The following is a 19,234-nucleotide window of genomic DNA, read 5'->3' on the forward strand; positions in this document are numbered from 1 at the left end:
CTGGGCTGAACTGCATGTTTTTGATGCATTTTCTTCCACTGTTTTGACAGGAGGGAAAGGATTCATGTTCACAGTCTCTGACATTCAGGCTGGAGTTGTTCACTACCATCATGATGACAGTGATTCTACTAAGGACTTTGTGGTGTTTAGGATTTTTGATGGCCCCCACAGTATTCGCCATAAATTTCCAATCAATATCCTCCCTAAAGATGACAGCCCTCCATTTCTTATCAGCAATGTGGTCGTTGAAGTTCACGAGGGACAGACAATTCTGATTCAGGGCTCCATGCTTCATGCTTCTGACATGGATTCCAGTGATGATTACATACTATTCAATATTACCAATCCACCACGGGCTGGAGAAATCATGAAGAAACCAGGACCAAACTTGACAGGTAATAAAACATGTCCACAATAGCAAGCTATCCTTTGTCCTCTCCTTTTAAACCACATCAAATGTTACAATTAGGGAACTTACCTTGCCTCAGGACAAATCATGGCAAATTTGGACTTTTTTCATTATAGTGTAAATCCCCACCATTAATTACTGTTGATTTCTGCACCAGCATAACTATGCCTGTGAACACAACTTATCCTATAATTCTTCCATTCTGAGTCTATTTCCCTACTGTGTTTTTCTCCTCCAGAAAAGTTGGGCTGGTCAGTTAACTTTATCCACAAGGATCCCTGGCAAGTTCAAAGCTATCAGGTGACACTAATGATGCTAAAAGAGGAACATAGCTCTCCTTCCATTTAACTGAACTCAAAAACTCCTGTGCTAAGCTGCAGACACTGCTAGTCCTGCAGATTCTTTTGCCCCCTAACAGGGTTTTAGGCCCATTTGCTGTGTTGCTTCATTTTTTGATTGATCTTTAAGGGACATAAAAAAGAAGCTGATGATCTTCAGGAAACATGGAAGACAATGAGATAACATTTCAAAGGGTTTATTCTAGGTAGGGTGAAAGAAAGGACATTATGCTTCACTGGTTACTTGCAAAGGTAATGGATAATTTTTATGAATTATTAAAATTATGCACTGTTCAATAGAAGATATATTTTTCAATTCAACAGGGTACTCTGTCAGCAGTTTTCTTCAGAGGGATCTATTTAATGGAATAATTTATTATCGCCATTTGGGAGGAGAAGTATTTGAAGATTCCCTTGAGTTTGTGCTGTGTGATAGCCATGACCCTCCCAATCTCTCAGAGCCACAGGTATGAAACTGAAGCATCTTTGACAGAGTACAGCATTTTTCCTTCAAAAGGCTGATGATTTTACAGATTCTGATCTTTTCTGTTTACCATCACCACAATCACCATCACAAGTAATGTTATCCAGATCTATCTCTTGTTCTTGCTTTCCATAGGGGAATTCTCTCTGCCTGGCTGCAGAGAGTTGAGTCCATTGCAAAGACTTTTTACTACATCGTAAAATGAAATGTTGAAAACAAATTAGATTTGGAGATGGTACAAACAAACTAAACAGCACTCCTGAAGTCAGCTGAGAAAAGGCTACTTCTTTCACCCAGGAGTCCAACATACTGAATTTGACTTTGTTTTTAATTTAAAAGGAAACTTCTAACATTCATAGGCTTTGTATTGAATTGTTTTATATCTCCATTACTTATGTATTCATGATATGTCATGACAGCCACATCCTACCTCTCATATTCCAGTCATCCACTTAGTTCTGTGTGTGCATGTTTGTAAGCAGCTGTCTGGACACTCTCTTACTGAGTGGAACAGCTGCTGATTTTACTGTCTTCCTGATTTCAGGTGATGATGGTACACATTATCCCTGTGGATGATCAGCTACCCAGAGAAGCCCCAGGAACAACCCGTCACCTGGTTGTTAAGGAGACTGAGATTGCTCACCTAACAAAGAAACATCTCCACTTCATGGATGTGGAAGAGCAAGACAGGGAACTCACATACACCATAACCACTTCCCCATTTTTCTCTTGCATGCCTGGGTAGGTGTGATCTGCCATACCTTTCAGGTGGGACAGGGAGCAGTCTCAGTGGCACTAGCATGCTTGTGTCTCAGGTTCTTCATCTGTTTGCTTAAAGCACAGGTGCCAATAGCTGGGTGCAGCTCTACTGTTGATGAGTAAGGGTGAGCTAGAGCTGAAAGCAACAGAGTAATACACAGAGTAACAAAAAACAACCAACCAAAAAAACCCAAACAACAAACCCAACCCAACCCCAAAGGAAAGAAAGTATAATTTAGCAAAAAATAAGGAGGAAAGCACCTGAAATCTTTGCTTTCCTTTTGTTGGGCTTGCATTTTACACTGGCCTGCAGGATCCTGTAAAGCCTTGAACATAAGTCACAGCACCTCTGCTAACAAAGTGGAGCTGGACTGGGCCTGCCCCAGGCTAAGATGAGGTGCTCCAGCTTCTTCTAGGATATGTATTATCACTGTGGCACTGTGAAGGACTCCTGATCCAGGACCAGGAACATATGGAGCAGGACGCAGGCAGAACAAGTTATGGGGGCAATGGGGATATGGGATAGATGGGTGTGGTAGCAGTTTACATGCCACTGATACTGTTTCACCATTTGGTAAATTTGTGAGAGCAGCAGCAACAATTTGCCAAGTTGTTTGAAGAGCCACACTCTGAGTTTTAACCGTAAACAACAGGGAATCATTATGCAGCTGGGGCAGAAGGATGTTTTGGCTGTTCCCTTATTCAGTCAAATCCAGTTCACTGGTTACTGCTGTTGGGAAGCTGACTTGCTGGGAACTGGTTCGTTTCATAAGTTTATAAGATGCACAAACCCCAGAAATAATTTATGTTTCTACATAAAGATAAACGTGGGTGTGTAAGTAATCAGATTGTGATGGACTAGACTTGCACATGGTGTAAATGGTATCTGGCTTGTGCAGAGACACACTTGTAGCAAGCTGAGTTTGCTTAAAAGGTATGCAATGATTTTTCATGACCATCCTGAAAAATATTTCTTGCGTTCAGTTTGCTGTGATAATGTTTGCATTAATAACAAGGATAGAAGAGAGAAAAATGCTTTTCATCTCAATCCAGTTGGGTGTGGGATGTTAATAAATGCAAGATTGAGCTACATGACTGTTATTTTTGCCATTCTTCAGTATTGCTAACCAGGATGTGACATACATATTTTCGTGCAGCCATTCAGATGCTGGGAAGCTGTTTATGGTGGACACCATCCCCAAGCTGGTCAAGGATCCTGCTGCTCTTGCACTGCAGTCATTTACTCAGGTTTGTTATGATACCTGATACCACAACCAGTTCTAAACAAATATAAAAAGTTACAAGTGTACAGCTTCTTTTTGACAGGAAAACAAGAGGTGAAGAGTGAGGAGCAGTACTATTACAAGCTCTGCTTAAGAAGCTCAAAACTTTGCTAATTCAATTCCAGCTTTTAAAACAAATTTCCATCATGCTTCAGTCCTGCAATACATAAACAGTATTCTTCTGAAACCAGCAGGGGCTGCAGTTGCCTAGAGCAGCCTGAATTTGGCTTCAGCATGACATTAAGAGGAAGGAAAAAATACACAAAACATGGAAATAAGGCCTTGACGGTTTCCTGCTTCTTCTCAGTTTTTCCACTGATAGATACAATACAGGCTGGAACAGGTCTTTTTTCAGGATTTTTTTGTTCAGTTTTCATGCTTCTGTGTTATGATATATATTTTACAAATACCAGTGAAGTACCCTGGTTTATATCCTGCTGTATGGTTAAGATTGCATAACAGTGATTATTGCAGTACTATAATGAAAGCTCTGAGGCTACAAGTCCTTGATCAAGTGCCTAATATGTGTGTCTGGATGCAAGCCTTTGGTGATTATTTTAGCCTTTTTCACTGGCCTGCCCTCACCTGGGGAGACAGGATGCACATTTCATTCATACTGGTGAGGGCAAATTCAGCTGCTATGGGAGACATTACATTAAAAGTTATGTGTTGATGAATTGTTTATTTTAAAGTCACAGTTAGTAAAGGCCCTGGGACCAGCATTCTTAAAGGGCTCCATCAAGGAGATAGGTCCATTGCCTCTGTTATCACTTATAAACTGTGTTTGTACTTTTTGCTACAGGTTTGAGTATTTGAACCTGTACTCACCTGATTTGTAGCTAAACATGCATTTAATCCAGGCATTGCCAGTGGCTAAAGAGTAAGTGTAAAGTTTCTGGGAATTATTTTTGGCAGTTTGGATAACATCTAATCAGGGGACGAGAAAGGTCCCTATTGTCCTGAATTATGGCTGCTCCCATTATCTCTTCTTACATGCACCTCTCTTCTCCTTTTGCAGCATGCTGTAAACTATATGAAAGTTGCCTATATGCCACCGCTGCAGGATATTGGGCCTGAACCTCAGCAAGCCCAGTTTATTTTTTCTGTCAGCAATCAGCATGGTGGCACTTTGCATGGGATCTGCTTCAATATTACGATTCTTCCCGTGGACAATCAAGCTCCAGAGGTAGGGTGGTGGTGAAGGTGAAAGAAAAGGACTTGGAAATGGCTTTGAGTAGAAACAGAAGTGCAGAGAGATGTCTTGATCTGACTGAAATAAAAAATAAAACTTTCATGGGATCAGGGTTTCAGCTTCTTGCATGTAGCCTGCATTGGGACTGAAGTGGAAGGTAAAGTCCAGTAAGTGTGCAAGGTGATTTTTTGTGCTAAATAAACTGAAGGCTACCTTCAGCATCTGAGTGGCTGTATGAAAACACATATATCACATCCTGGTTACCCAAACTGCATCCCTTCTCTTTGTGTTGCCTTTTGCCTGTGAAAGCCAGGACCATCAGTGAATGGGATCAGGATTGGGTTGCACTATCAGGGCCTACTGTTAGTAAATTCGTTAGGTTTTCCTAACACAGCATGAAAGAGTACAGCCTTTGGCTTTTTCGTTTTTAAGGTGTCACAGGTCCTCATACCAGAGCAAACTGAAATTGCTCTATTTGGTGTGTGTTTGGAGGTGCAGTAGAAAAGAGAGTTCAGCCTTTCTCCTCCATGCAGGTTTATACAAGCCATTTGAGAGTGGAAGAGGGTGGCCTGAGCCCTGTCACAGAGGAACACATTCTCATCTCTGATGTGGACACAAAACGGGACCATCTCCTTCTCTTCCTGCAGAGGCAGCCTCAGCATGGGGTGGTGGAGCTGCATGGCATTTCCATGAATGAAGGCGACAGGCTTTCCTGTGGGGACCTGCATACACTGGCAGTCAGGTTGGAAGAGTGGTCATCTTTTCCTCTGGCGGTGGCTGTGTCTCTCAGTCAGATGAGTGAAAGCCCTGCAGCGAAGTGGTGTGAGGTGCAGAGGGTACAGCTAGCCATGCTTGCCATAGCACAGACCTGGCAGAGCTGCTCAAGGCCAAGATTGCTGGCTGAGCCTTGGGGCCGCAACAGTCCCTGTGCAAACTGAGCTGCTGTGTGACCAGGAAGCAGGAGCTAGTGACCATGTCTGATGTAGAACGGTTTCTCTATAAAGCACTGCCCCAGGCAGATGAGGAGGCAAATTCTATATTCAGCCATGCCATTCCTGTGAAGAAAGCAATGATTGCCAGCTTTTTTCTTTTAAAGAAGTGGTATATTTATTAAACTTGGTTAGTTTACAAGAAAATTTGTATTAGCACCAATTAACCTACAGATTAAATTCTTTCTGCTGTGTTTGTGACAAGAACAAGACTCAGCTTTCTACATGCATGCAGAATTAGAGGTCCCTGTCTCTGTTTCCATCTGCTAGTTAAAGAAGGCACCTACCACAGAGAGGACGTACATGTTTGGTAGACTCCTCCTTATAAGCAGCCAGGACACAGATGACAGAGCCTCAGTGAAGCCTTTTTCCCAGCTGATGTCTGGTTTATTTTGAGGGTTTTCTTCTTGTAGGAGACCCCACAAACCCTCTAAAGACATTGATTCAGAATAAGCAGTCTTATATGGACACCCTTGCACAGCGATTAGCTTTTTACATTGGGAGGGATCCACATTGTCTAGCATGACCAGAAAGTGCAGCTTCTTTGTGTGAAATCTGCATAGCCTTTTTTTCCCCCCACAGGTATCGGCATGATGGCTCTGAGACTCTCACTGATGATATCCTCTTTGTAGCCACAGATGGCATTCATTTTGTAGACTTCATCCTGCAAGTCAAGGTCAGTATATTGCATATTTCTGAGAGCACTTGCCTTTGTAGAAGAATGCAAAGCTTGACTTGTGAAAGCCTTCACATTCCCTTGGAAATTAGAAAATAACGGATATGCTAGGCTTCCATTTTAACCTCAGCTTTCAGGTTTATGTGGCAAATCTCAGAGGAGATTTGGGTTGTATTAGCTGAAAGGTGTTTGTGCTTGCTCTAGCTTGGGTTCTTCTGTCTGGAATTATTCTCTCTGTACTTCAATATGGGGAGTGAGTTTTCTTTCTCAAGTTATAATTATCTAGTTTGGTTTATTTCGTCTTTGTATTTGAAGAGTGACCTTAATTCAGCTGGTTTCATTTTGTTCATAGAGAAACCTCAATGTCCTCTGACACTGACATCATACTGCTGGTTTGGGCTAGAAATCAATGTATTAAAACAACAGGTTTCCACTGAAATGGAAAATAAAAGACGCTAAATTATTTTTCTGGTTAGGTATCGCCTGTGAATGACGAGTTACCTGTTATGCAAACAGACCTTGTTCCTGTGCTCCACTGCCTGGAGGGTGAAGAAGTGGTCCTCTCCTCAGACTACATTTATGCCACAGATGCAGACAGCGATGACATGAAACTGATGTTTATGCTGGCTCGCCAGCCCTACCACGGGGTAGTGAGGAAAGCTGGCATTGCCGTGGATCGTTTCTCCCAAGCTGATGTCATCTCTCGTTTAATCACATATAAGCACACTAGTAAGTGAGTTAAGGACAGCATTAGACTGGAAATCAGAGAGTTTTTGGCAAAAAAATCTTAACCTGCATCCTTGTAATCTTTGCAGAAGCTCAGCAGGAATTGCTGAGATACCACATGTGTTGTGACTAGGGGAAAAAGTAAGCTGGCTTCCAAAGAGGGCTGATAATACACAACTACCAAGTGTTTTAATGTGTTCTCCAAATCCCTGCCTGAACTGAAAATTGTATTAGAACAAGCACATGAAAGCATCATAATCCTGGAGGATTTTACTGTTGCTGACAAAATACCTTGGGCTCTTTTGGAAAAATCATTCTTAAATTAGGTATAAAATTGGGGGGGACATTAAAAAAAGCTTTGACCTTTTCCCATAGTTGTTTTTAGATAAAATAGTGTAATGCTGTAAATGAATGTGCAGAGTTTTAATAGAAAACTGTTAACAACTTCAGGTACTTTTTACTTGCCACTCCAATCTAGATCGATATCAACTTTTGGACAGTTTATAGTCTTTCTGTACCACAAGATAAATGATGTTTGGATTTTCTTCAAGAGAACCACAGTGCTAAAAATATGTCCTTTTGTGGTTTTGTCATTGCAATCCAAAAATACTTTTTTTTTTTTTTTTTTTAAATTGCCCGCATAAATCAAGGGATGTTTAACTCCCTTTCCTACTTAATTTCTTCTTTTCATTAGCATTAAAAGGATTCTCTTTTCTACGTCTCTGATGACAGCTTTAGTCTATTTTTTTTCTCAAAGGCTCTGTTTTTCTGTGTAATTAGTCTGTAATTTTGTGCTAGCATGGAGCATATACATGATATTTTCAGGCTTGGCACTGTCTAAAATGAACAGCTGGTATTTGAGAAGAGAAGGAAGTACTTGACTATGGCCACCCATAACAAACTTTTCTTCAGCATACTTAAGAATCAGGAACATTATTTCAATGGCATTGTTTTGCAAAGGCAGTGAAGGGCAGACCTTCAAGGATGCATGCAGTGCCAGTGTTTTTCATTCCCAGATTTCTCCATGTCAAATGTGCTGCCAGTTGATACTGCAAGAAAGGGTGGGAGTTGTTGCCTTTCTTTTGCAGGCAGCTTATTAGTAATATCTCGCAGCAATACAAGACACAGGCTGCCAGAAGTGCTGAGAACTGGAATGCACTCAGCTACAGATGCTTCTTGCAAGGGGTGACAGTTCCCAGTCCTGTGCTGTATCAGCCTACATTTTGAACATGATTACATATAGGCATAATATACAGTACAGTTACAAAGCACAGTCTTTGTGATAGTCCATTTTGTAGGGATAAGAGGCACATAGGAGTACACGCATTTCTTGGTATGCAAAAATGTTTTCTTCTGGAAGAGCATAGATATTACCACTTGTCATAAAGAGAGTATATACATAAAGAAAGATCTTTTCCTACATTCTCTGAGTATAAGAACAACCTCTGTTCCTGCACAAATGTGCATTTTGAACATGCCTTACTGCAGAAAGAATCATGAGGTCTACTAGCAATTTTATTACAATTTCAATATAATATTATAATGTTGCAATATTATTATTTAAATAATTAGTAACACTAACTTAGTTATACACTTTTCTACATTCTTTTGCTCTAGAAGTAGGTTAAAATTAATTATAAACAGCAAACAAAATCCCTAACCAAATAGCACCCCCAACAGCCAGAATTAAGAAAACTAGTAATTTTGCTGCTGTTTTCTTCGACTTTGAATACTGCAGACTGCCCTTGCAGGATACAAAATCATTCTTCGTGAAGTTTTGGTAAAATGTTTCTTCTGAATTGCAACATTTTTTCCAGGTGGGGAGATTGGCCTGACTCCTTGCATTGAGATCTTAACCTTTGTTGTCTCTGATGTTGTGGCTGGCCTAGATGTGAAAGACTGCTGTTACGATGGACCTCTTCCTTCTCCAGTGCCGCGTCATGATGCCTTTCCAGTATATGACCTCAATGTCACTGTACTTCCAGTAGACAACCAGCCTCCATCAATTGCAACTGGTGAAAGCTTCCTTGCACTATAGCATTATAATGTGGGCTATGAAGTACTGCAATAGCTAAAGACTCAGGGGGTTTGTTAGCATCCGAAAAAGTCAGCTGAGATGAGCATACAAAAGTTTTGGATCAGAATTTCCATCAATATTTGTTTTTTCTTTTGCTAGTTTAGTGCAACCACCAAATTCAGCTGCAGGTGCAAATATGAGTAACTGCTTGTGGCTCTTAAGTTGCATGTTTGAATCATGTGCTTAGAGATGAAAGCGCTCAGATCTGCTCTCCTCCATGCCCATTGCTACATATGTAAACTATGGCTGAGTAAAAGTGATTGATATCTTGTCCCTGAAGAGAACTGAGGTCTGGACAATTGTCAGGTTTATACAACGCAAAAACATAAACATAAATATCCATCTACCTTTGCATGTAAAATATACTACAGAAATCTAGATTCTGGTCCTCACATGAAGGGAGAGAATCTTTTATTACCTATATTTAATTCTGTTAGTGAATAAAGACAAATTTAGGTGATATACATAACAGATCAAATTAAGAGATGTGAAGCCATGTTTTCACTAATACTCTTCAGGATGTAAAACAGTTAAAATGGAAATAATGTTGGTATTGTATATTTAGTCCAATAACCGCCCATTCCATGGACCTCCTGCCCTTTTGATGAAGTATATAGTATTCATATTAAAAGGTATGCTTTCTTTATGCTCATCTTTTTGAATGTCATTTGTTTGTAAGCATCACATATAAGTTACTTATCTCAGAGAATATTTAAGCATATGTATAAGTAGTTTTGTAATTTGCAGGCTTTTGCCCAAGTAACGTTCTAGAAATGAAGCATTGTCCCAGCAGGGAAATTAAGCACTGATGCATGAAGAATTGTTCATTATGAGCAATTCGTAACACCTCTCATATAATCAATGCTCTGACAAACAGAAGTAACAAACTGTTTTTAAGCAGGACATAAACTATACCTAATAATTTACCAGTAAAATAATTTCATGATCTCATTCTTCTCTACTTACATGATGGCAAAAGTAGAGCTGATAGCACGAGCAGAGAAAAAAAGCCTGAACCAGAACCTCCTCAGTAATGCAGTATTTGTTGTTTTTCCCCCATAGCTATCTTTCCCATTCTGGGTAACAAAAACAATAGTAGAATGAGGTAAATAAGCACTAATGCTTATCATATTGTTTGTGTGCAGGTGCAAGGTTTGTGGTGGAGGAGGGCTCCTCAGCAGCCCTTACCACCAACCATTTGTTTGCCATTGACCCTGACACCACTGCAGATGACTTAGAGTTTGTCTTGGTTTCCCCTCCCCAGTTTGGTTACATTGAAAACATACTGCCTTCTCCTGGGTTTGAGAAGAGCAACACTGGTATAAGTATAGGTAAGTTTTAATGATGTATGGTAATCAAACAGATGAAATACAGAGGGCTTGTTGAGGGCTGTGTGGTGGGCTCTGGTGAAACAGCTGCAGGTGTGTGCATTAATATGGACTTACTGAGGAAGGCAGATGCTGGCAAATTAAGAGCAGTGGGACTGTGTGGGAGGGGTTCAAAGGGAGACTGCAGCTCTGCAAATGTGAAGAATTGAAGCACTTGAAGTAAACAAGCCAATCCTTGTTTTATGCATTCCAGCTGCGATCTATTAGAAGCGCTAATACAAGACATTAATCTGCTCTCTCTACCTCCTCCTTCACTCCCCCATGCAAGGCTCCTGCACTTTGCTTAACTAAACTTCTGTCAATTAAATGTGGTAGCTGTGAATCTGAAAAGCCTGGGTCCCATGTTAGTTTCTAAGGCAAAGTTGTAAAAGTGATGGAGGAGGTGGTTGACTTGGGTCTCTTCCCTTGTCCACCTTCAAACACTGTAAAGCAGCTTTATCCTTAGCAGAACAGATTGTGGCATGCTCTGTAATGCTACCAGCTTTTTTTACCACTGTCTCCAGCTGGACACCTGGAATCACTGAGCATTTTGGTCTCCATTTTCCTGGCCTGTCAGTCAAATAACAAACCATGTAGTTATTTAGATCTCAGATCTTTTCCTACTTGTTCTTTGCACCTTTTTATTTGGGCTCTGTTCTGCAAACTGAAATGAAAAGTATGAAGTTGCAGAGTCCTGCAAGAAGCAGAAGGATGTATTTTTGTTTCAGGGGAAGGGCATGTGTCCTGTGGTAACATATGCAGTGTAAATCTTTCAGCCAAAAAATGACTGAGAACTTTTAAAATCCAAGTTATTTGTTCTTTGAAGAAAGACATAGTTTCAGATTTTTTAAATGATACATAAGAACAGAAGGAGGGAAAAGATTGTGCTAACTCATCATCTCTTTAAAATCTCCAGCTTCGTTTCAGCTGAAGCACCTGAAAGCTCTGAACATAAACTATGTACAAGCCAGGCACATGCGAATGGAGCCAACAGCAGATCACTTTGTACTTTATGTCACTGATGGGCTGCATCACTCAGCAGAGACTCCATTTTTCGTGTGGATCAACCCAACCAACGATGAAGTCCCAGATTTCATAGCAAGGAATATTACTGTAAGGAGAGAATCAAAATGCCTGTCATAGAATTATTTTATATCAGAAAACACTTTTTAATATGAACAAGAACATTGTTCTGTCACCTGTTCCTCTGCATCTTTCCCTTACTTTATGTAGTCCAGCCTAGTTCAGGAAACAGCCAAGTTAAAATCCATGTAAACCTGTAAGGCAGAGCTTCAGCTGGACCAGTGCAGTGCACAGCTCTGTTTGGTAACTTGCAGTTAAGTATAAAAGAAAAAAGTAATCTAGAAAGTAGAAGGATCTTTATGCTTTCAAGATAACAATCAAAAGCTTTTATAATTTTTTGTAGAGTTTTCTTATGTTTCTGGCATAGCCTCTCCCCTCTCTGAAGACTGCTTTTAACGTAGACAATAATTCTGTGACCACCATGCTAGGGCAGTGTAAGCTAATCTTACCGTAAAGTGCATATAAGTGTAAAAATCTATATACATCAGATTTTTATATATATTTATGTATTTAAAGGCTTTCTGCTCTGTGCATTCCCTCATACTTACTAAGAAGTTTACTTACCCAACAGCTTTTCTATTAATTAGGGCAGGTATGAACCCCTTATCTCACCTTCTTATTTCATCACTGTAACCATTTACTACTCTGTCTCTTAAACTGTTTGAAATCAGTAGCTGGTTCAATACCTACTAGGAGGGGGGTGGAGCAAACAAAGAGATAAACTAATACACAAAAGTACCTACTTAAGAAATCATCTTAAAATTTTGTATCTTATTTTTATGTAAAAGAATCGGACATCTTTTCTTTCATGTTCAGGTCCGAGAGGGGGATATGAAAGAGTTGGATCTCTCCATTATCAATGCGGTTGATCTGGATGTGCCTCAAGACCGTTTGGTATTTGAGGTTGTGCAGAGGCCCTTGTATGGGTTCCTTATTAATGGAGTTCATGGCAATGATATTCTGCACTATAAAGAGTTAATTAGCCATGACCACCACAGCCATGTGTTGCTTGTTCATGACTTTTCCATGGAGCTACTGAAGAACGGTATGTGCAGCATTATTCTGACACTGGTCTTTCTTTCCTTTGAAGGGGCAAGGTGGCACAGTAAGCAATCTTCACCACTTATTTATTCACCTGCCTTGTATGTATTTCTAAGACAGTGTTTAGGAACAGAAGTTAACCTAATTAATGCTAATGTTGTCTTTTGATTTTAGGAACTGTCAATAAAATCACCCTGAGAGTCCTACATGTTAGAAAGTGTAGTAATATGACTAGGGAGGCCATCTGCCCTGAAGAAATAAAGGAAATATTATGACATATCAGCAAACAGGTCTCAAAATGTTTGACAGCACCTAGAACAGAGACAGAGTGATTTAAAAACACATTAACTGATCATGGGATTAAATATTGCTCTAAATGATTACAGAATCATAGAATTATAGAATAGTTTGGGTTGGATCATCTAGTCCAACCCTCCTGCCATGGGCAGGGGCACCTTTCTCTACATCAGGTTGTTCAAAGCCCCATCCAACCTGGCCTTGAACACTTCCAGGGATGAGGCATCCACAGCTTCTCTGTGTCTCACCACCCTTGTTATAAAACATATTTTCCTTATGTCCAGTCTAAACCTACCCCCTTTCAGTTTAAAACCCTTGCCCCTCGTACTGTCACTACAGGCTTTGGTAAAAAGTCTCTCTCTATCTTTCCTATAAGGCTCCTTTATATATTGAAAGGCTGCAGTATATACCTTCATCATAACTCCACATACCTAAAGGTAAAGGTATGAACTGGGGCTATATAGCTTAGCATGACCAGTTAACTAGCTTTGAAACAACAAAGCTCTTCCAAGTATCTGTAATCAAAACGTGTATTTAACAGTGCAAATAATATGGTGGATTCTTCCAGGCTGTGGCCATTTAATGAAACATGGGATGTATCATTATAAAGAGGGACACGAATTTAATCCTTCCACTCAGGTTACAGTTCAGCCCTCAAAACCTGAGGAAAGATTTTTCTTCTCTCTGCCTGTCTAATACAAACTTTCAGAAATATCATGTCCCCACCCCAAATTCCTGAGCCTTCCCAAGTCTTATTTTTGACTCTTTTGCAATTGTTTGGCTTTTCTCTTTTCCTGTCAACAATGGTGACCAAGCCACCTACAGCCCAGATCTTCTGATTGTCCATTGTCATAGTCACAAGGCCAGCTACTCTTCCCAAGGCTTGTTTAAAGCTCCCTGAGGATTATTTAAGACACAGAAAAGTGTTGCCTGATAGTCTCACCCTTTCTGTGGTCCCTGTTAAAATGGATTGGAATGAGGGGAGGAGAAACAAAGTAGCTTTTTCAGGCTGAGAAACTCTTTTGTGAAGTGACTTAATCAGGTCAGTCTGGTGTCTTTGAGTCAATAGTATGTTGTTAGATTAATGAACAGCAGTGGCTTGCCAAGCTCATCTTCTGGTATGCTGTGACCAGCGCATATGTAGAGGGGTTAAGGAAGGAGGGTGGTGGAAGCAGAGTGAAATGATGTGAGAGATTTTTGCAGGAGTCAGATTTATTTGTTCTTTCCATTTGTCTTCCTCCCTCCCTCCCTCTCTCTCTTCCTCTTCTCCCTGCTCACCCTGCATAGGAATGAAGCTGATGTACTTGCATGACAATTCGGAAAACCTCACTGACAGCTTTAAAATCCAGCTATCAGATGGGAAACATAAAGTCCTCAGAACCATTTCAGTAAAGGTCATCCCGGTTAATGATGAGAAACCAGTGCTGAGCAAGTAAGACACATGTTCCTGTCTCTGACAGAGGGATGAGTTCAGACAAAATGATACAAAAGTGATAAAGCAGTAAGTCAGTGACTGATGGGGATGATGCCATAACTAGTCACAGACTGTCAATGCAGAGTTTCCATGTGGGTCTCTATCAGCCAGTTTAACGAATAAAGAATTTAGTGAAAGAAGGACATACTTTAATACTGCTCAATATTAAAAGAATAGAGGAAAAAAAAAAAAGCAGGGTAGCATGCTTGTTTTATCTTTTGCAACTAACTTTAAGATGTTTGCCAGAGAGTCCTGATCTTTGCACATCTCTGCTGGCCACTGACCACGATGGTATGGACTACAGCTACTCAACTTTCCCGTTCCCTGGGGCAACCGCCTGTCTAAACATGTCTCTGAAAGCAGCTCTGAATTTTGGCATAAGAGAATCCACAAAGCTGATGCCTCCTTGCACCATGAGGGAAAGCCTGTCAGTTTAATGATTCTCTTCTTTTCTATTACAAAACTCTATTTTTCACCCATAATTCAGCTTCTAAAAAGGTACATGCTAACTTCCTTTCCAGTTCAAAACTAGGACTCATAAATGAATTAAATGGTCAGAAGTTGGCTGGCTGACCATTTGCAGATAGCTAGCTGGCTGCAAGAGAGCCAAACCTCTAGGACATTTTAACAAAGGGCTGATCCCTTGGGATCCCCATTTATTAGCTGATGACCTGCCACATGGATTACCAGGGCTTCTGTCCTCCTGGCTGCTTTCCAGCCCTGGACAGGCAGATGGGGAGCTCAGGACCCGAAGGCTTTGGGGGTATAGCTCTGAACCTCTAAAGCTGGCATTTCAGAAATGACTTGCAGCCTGTTAAGCAGGCTGCCACTAAAGTGTGAATTTCTGATCCCTTGGGATATTTGGCCTACCTTCTGATCAGACCTCCATTTCCCATGGCGAAGAATGCTGAATGTTTTTTATACCATATAGAGCTTCCTGCATTAATAAATGTTAGTTTTAATAGTTGAAAGTTTATCAAGGACCACATAATGCTAACAAGAAAGTCCATATCTTGCTAGAATAAAGGTTATAGCGTATGTATTCATATCATGTACTGGTAATTACCTATTTTTTCCTAACATGGTAAAGATTGATATGTTGTTTTCCACCCTTTTTTTGTGAAGAAAAGTGATGGACTTCAAGAAGCCAAGTGTTTTTAGCTTTGCCCAGCTCTATCCAGAAACTTGCTGCTTTGTCTGGTGATGTTAGATCTCAGCATTTGCCATTCCTGTGGTGAACGGTAGCACATAGTGAGCCATCTACTTGCAAAACAGCTGTTTCATTGTAAGAAATTACTCCTTCTTGCCTGCTACTCTTCCACTGACATGAGTATGCTGCCAGTGGTGAAGCAGTAGTGCTCTAAGGAAACATGTTCTGTTTGGCATTGAAGTGGTTTAGCTGCCACAGTCACCACATCTTTGCTGTGGAGTAGGAACTCCTTTATGATACTGTGGTGTTTTACAGATGAACATTTGACAATACCTGTAACCTTTTTCTCATCTTTTGATCTAGGGGCACCTTTCCACCCCAGGGAGTTTCAGCTCTCATCTCTGTTAGCTATGGTCAACAGACTGATGAATCTGGGATGGGACATTCTTGGCTGGCAAACAGTGGCTTTTATTCACAGTGATTGCCAAAAACTCAATCTGTCACCTCTTGGATTGCATCCTGTAGCAAGGGGTGCCCTAGGGGAATGTAGGCCTCATGAGGGTACTTCCAGGGGGTACTACATTCCCCTTGAAAGCTTCTTCTCAAGATGAGACTTGTGAGTGCTACAAGGACTTAATCAACTAACTGCTATGCAGAAAAATGAGTTGGGATTAGACAGCATTCAGGGTGTAGCTAAACATGTTTACCTTCACTTTTTTTTTTTTAATCTTGTCTTCCTTGCTCATACAGTCTTTGGGTCAGACACCTGGTCTTTCTGTTTGCATAGTCCCAGCACGTTTATTGCTGATATGAACAAATCATTAAAGCTGCTTGATCTGTCATTAATATGACTTCATATACTTTGTCATATCAGTCCATTTTCATTGCTTCTCATTTTGCCAAACAGGACATTTCTATGCCTCATATCCACATCAGTTTGAATATGAAACTTCAGCAAAAAACCCTCTGCTCTTTCTGAGAATAATAAATATATTCCAAAATCACTAAGTAACTCTGACAACTCCTTCTCTGGAAACCTCAGCTGCCACTCTGCTTTGGAGCAGCCAGTTGCAGCTTGGCAAAGGAAGGAGCAGTTATATGAAGAATGTGTCTTGAGAATTCTTGTAAAAATTGATCTTTATTTGGCCTTTGAAATAGCACGGCTTGCACATGCTTAGTTGTGTCCAGCCAGAGCTTAGCTGCCCAAATGCCTAAGGAGTCTGTCCTTCTCCAACCTGCCCCATGGCCCCGGGGCAGATTAGCTTGAGGAGGTCCCATCCCTGGGGTGACTGAATATGCTGAATCCCCTCCAACCTCCTTGAAACTTTTGTATAGTCTAATAATACTGTTTGGGTGCTACGTTGCAAAAATGTAAGATAGCCAATAGCAAAACAATAAAGCAGGGTGCAGAAGCAAACTGGAGGATGGCTGCTCGCTGAGAACAGAAACAGAGCAGGTATGATCCAAGAATCACCCTGGAGAAAAACTGCATGAATTTCAGACTATGTGGGATTTTTTCCCTAAGAGCTGCAGCAAATTTTATTTCTTGCTAGTGATGCCATTTCTGCCAAAGAATAGGTGGCTTTAACCTACTTTTTGAATCAAGAACCCAGGAGAATTCTGCAGTGGGGAGCACAGAGAAGTCAGATAGGTCTTTGTAGTGTCTCTTAAAGATCAAAGTGAGCAGGGACAGACTAGTTATTTGAGAGACTGTCTTTTCTCTAATAAACAATGAATTCATTAGAGCCAGTATTGCTACGCTATGGTTTATAGTAGTAGTAACATACAATACAGCCTGTTTGTTTACATTGTCCTCTTATAAATTGTATGAGGGTAAGTGGAATAGGGCCCAGGGAAAGAAGGCAGATGTGGTAAATCTCAGGTTGTAGGTATCTGCTTTGTTGTTTTTCACCATTGTAAGAAGAAGCTGGCCTACCCTGTTTGCTTTTTTTTTTTTTTTTTTTTTTTGTGGTCTTTTGAACTGAAATAGGCACTCTCCTTTCATTCTTTCTGCAGTTGTAATTTCTGTCAGCATCTGGGTAATCCATATTCCTGGCAGAGTAATTACATGTTGGAAAGGTTACTTTTCTTTTATTGCATAAATACATGACTCTAATTTTTGCAGGAAGGATGATATAGACGTGAACATGGGTGAAACTCGAATAATTTCTGGTGCTGTTCTGTCAGCAGAAGATAAAGATACCCCTAGGGAGAGAATTTACTACTTATTTGAAACACTTCCAGAAAACGGTCAGCTTCAGCTCAAGGTTAGTCTTTGTACTTCAACAAAAAGCAGGCATGCAAAGAACTCTGTTATTTTAGGGTAGAATGAAGTTCATCTTCCTTTTCTCCCAAATGTCTGTCATGTTTTGAAGTAGACAGCTGTGGCCAGTTCGATTGTTGGAAGAACGTTTGAACCAAACAATGATGCTGTCCTAGAGACTTTGACAGTAAAGGCCAGATCCTCAGATGGAGGAGAGGGAGGGTGAGAAGCATGGCAGATACCTCAGGTGATAACGGAGAGATATGCTCAGAGAGTCAGCCCATGCAGGGGGACAGCCAAGTGTTGAAGCTGGGATGGGTTGGGGGGAAGGTCCTTAATCAAAAAAAGTGACTAGTGAGCCATTGCAATTACTTCAGGGTTCAGAAGGAATGGAGAGAGTGTGAAAAAGTGAGCAATAAATCATTAGTTAGAAGAAAAGTATGTGGGGAAGGAAGGGAAAAAAGGAAGAACATGTAAAGGATATAGCAAAAGGAAAGGCAGAAATAAGATTAGAAATGGAAGGAAAGATGACCATCTGTTAACCAAAGGTAAGCCACAGGAACAAACATAGAAAAAATGCCTCTTTTTAATGGCATGCATATATAACAGAAAAAAAATCCAGTTTCTGAGACATGTGAGTCTGGAAAGTATTTTGATGTGGGATCCCTCCAAGGATCTGTGGATCACCCGAGGGGACTTGTGAATTAAAGGTGTCTCACACACCAGGGTGAGGAAGTGTTGGAGTCTGGAGTTGTTTGAACATGTAGGGTGCCTGCATGTATTTGAGCTCTCTGTTCTTGATAACCTTTGCTCCAAAGCTACTGACACTGTTACTGCAGGCTAAATGTCAAACACACAGATCTCCAATACAGAGTACTATGCTATCTTCAGAAAAGCAGGAAATTATATTGGGCAATTCACATCTTGCATGAGAGGACTTTTGGGGCTTTAAATTTCTGAGCTTCCCTGAAATTCCCTGTGGGTTCATTCCTGATATCCCTTTAGGTATTTTTTTTTGTTAGAACCAAGAGCAGCTTTGTGAAATTAAGAAGTAGAAAACATAATCTGGGTCAGGAACTATTTAATTTTCACCTTGTTGGTGTCTCATTGAGAAGTGTGCAGAAATTTATTTCCTGGAGTAAAAATGGCTACATTCCACTTACTCCATTTTATTTATGATCACTGTATCTTCTCCACCCTTAGAGCTGTTTGGAAACAACTCCAGCTATTTTCTTCCCTTCAAAACATGAAGGAAAGGGTCTATAGCTCAGAAGGGAAGTCAGGTAGCTGCCACTAACAGTCTGCATAACCTGCTAAGAAACACAGTTAGCGGGAGGATTCATGGGAGACTATCTGTTTAATGAAGCATGCCTGCTCTTTCCAGTTAGACCAAGGATGGATGACTCTCCAAACTGGAATGAAGTGCACTCAGGAAGAACTGGATATGAACCTTGTGAGATATGTCCATACAGGTGCTACAGGGTCCAAGAACCAAGACAGCTTCAAGTTTTATCTGTGGGATGGGTACAACAGATCCCCAGCTGTGGACTTCTACATAAATATCAAGGACACGGAAAAGGGTAAAGATCTGCCAGACCTGATGTTTTACAGTGTCAGTTTCTGAAA

At 40.6% G+C, this 19,234-nt stretch overlaps 1 protein-coding gene across 1 annotated transcript in view; it reads left to right on the plus strand.

Moving 5' to 3' along the window:
- The window catches only part of FREM1 (FRAS1 related extracellular matrix 1), a 75,074-nt gene that overhangs the window by 24,703 nt on the left and 31,137 nt on the right, over positions 1-19,234 (plus strand). The window contains exons 9-23 of the mRNA XM_040580617.1: positions 51-395; positions 1,072-1,214; positions 1,776-1,972; positions 3,148-3,238; positions 4,292-4,459; positions 4,999-5,207; positions 6,037-6,130; positions 6,607-6,859; positions 8,674-8,871; positions 10,079-10,264; positions 11,217-11,413; positions 12,200-12,428; positions 14,009-14,153; positions 17,471-17,612; positions 18,993-19,188. Of these exons, the coding sequence (XP_040436551.1) occupies positions 51-395; positions 1,072-1,214; positions 1,776-1,972; positions 3,148-3,238; positions 4,292-4,459; positions 4,999-5,207; positions 6,037-6,130; positions 6,607-6,859; positions 8,674-8,871; positions 10,079-10,264; positions 11,217-11,413; positions 12,200-12,428; positions 14,009-14,153; positions 17,471-17,612; positions 18,993-19,188 (2,793 nt within the window). The remainder of the gene's footprint in view (positions 1-50; positions 396-1,071; positions 1,215-1,775; positions 1,973-3,147; positions 3,239-4,291; positions 4,460-4,998; positions 5,208-6,036; positions 6,131-6,606; positions 6,860-8,673; positions 8,872-10,078; positions 10,265-11,216; positions 11,414-12,199; positions 12,429-14,008; positions 14,154-17,470; positions 17,613-18,992; positions 19,189-19,234) is intronic.

The sequence above is a fragment of the Falco naumanni genome, chromosome Z, assembly GCF_017639655.2.
Source record: "Falco naumanni isolate bFalNau1 chromosome Z, bFalNau1.pat, whole genome shotgun sequence".
Lineage (NCBI taxonomy): Eukaryota > Metazoa > Chordata > Aves > Falconiformes > Falconidae > Falco > Falco naumanni.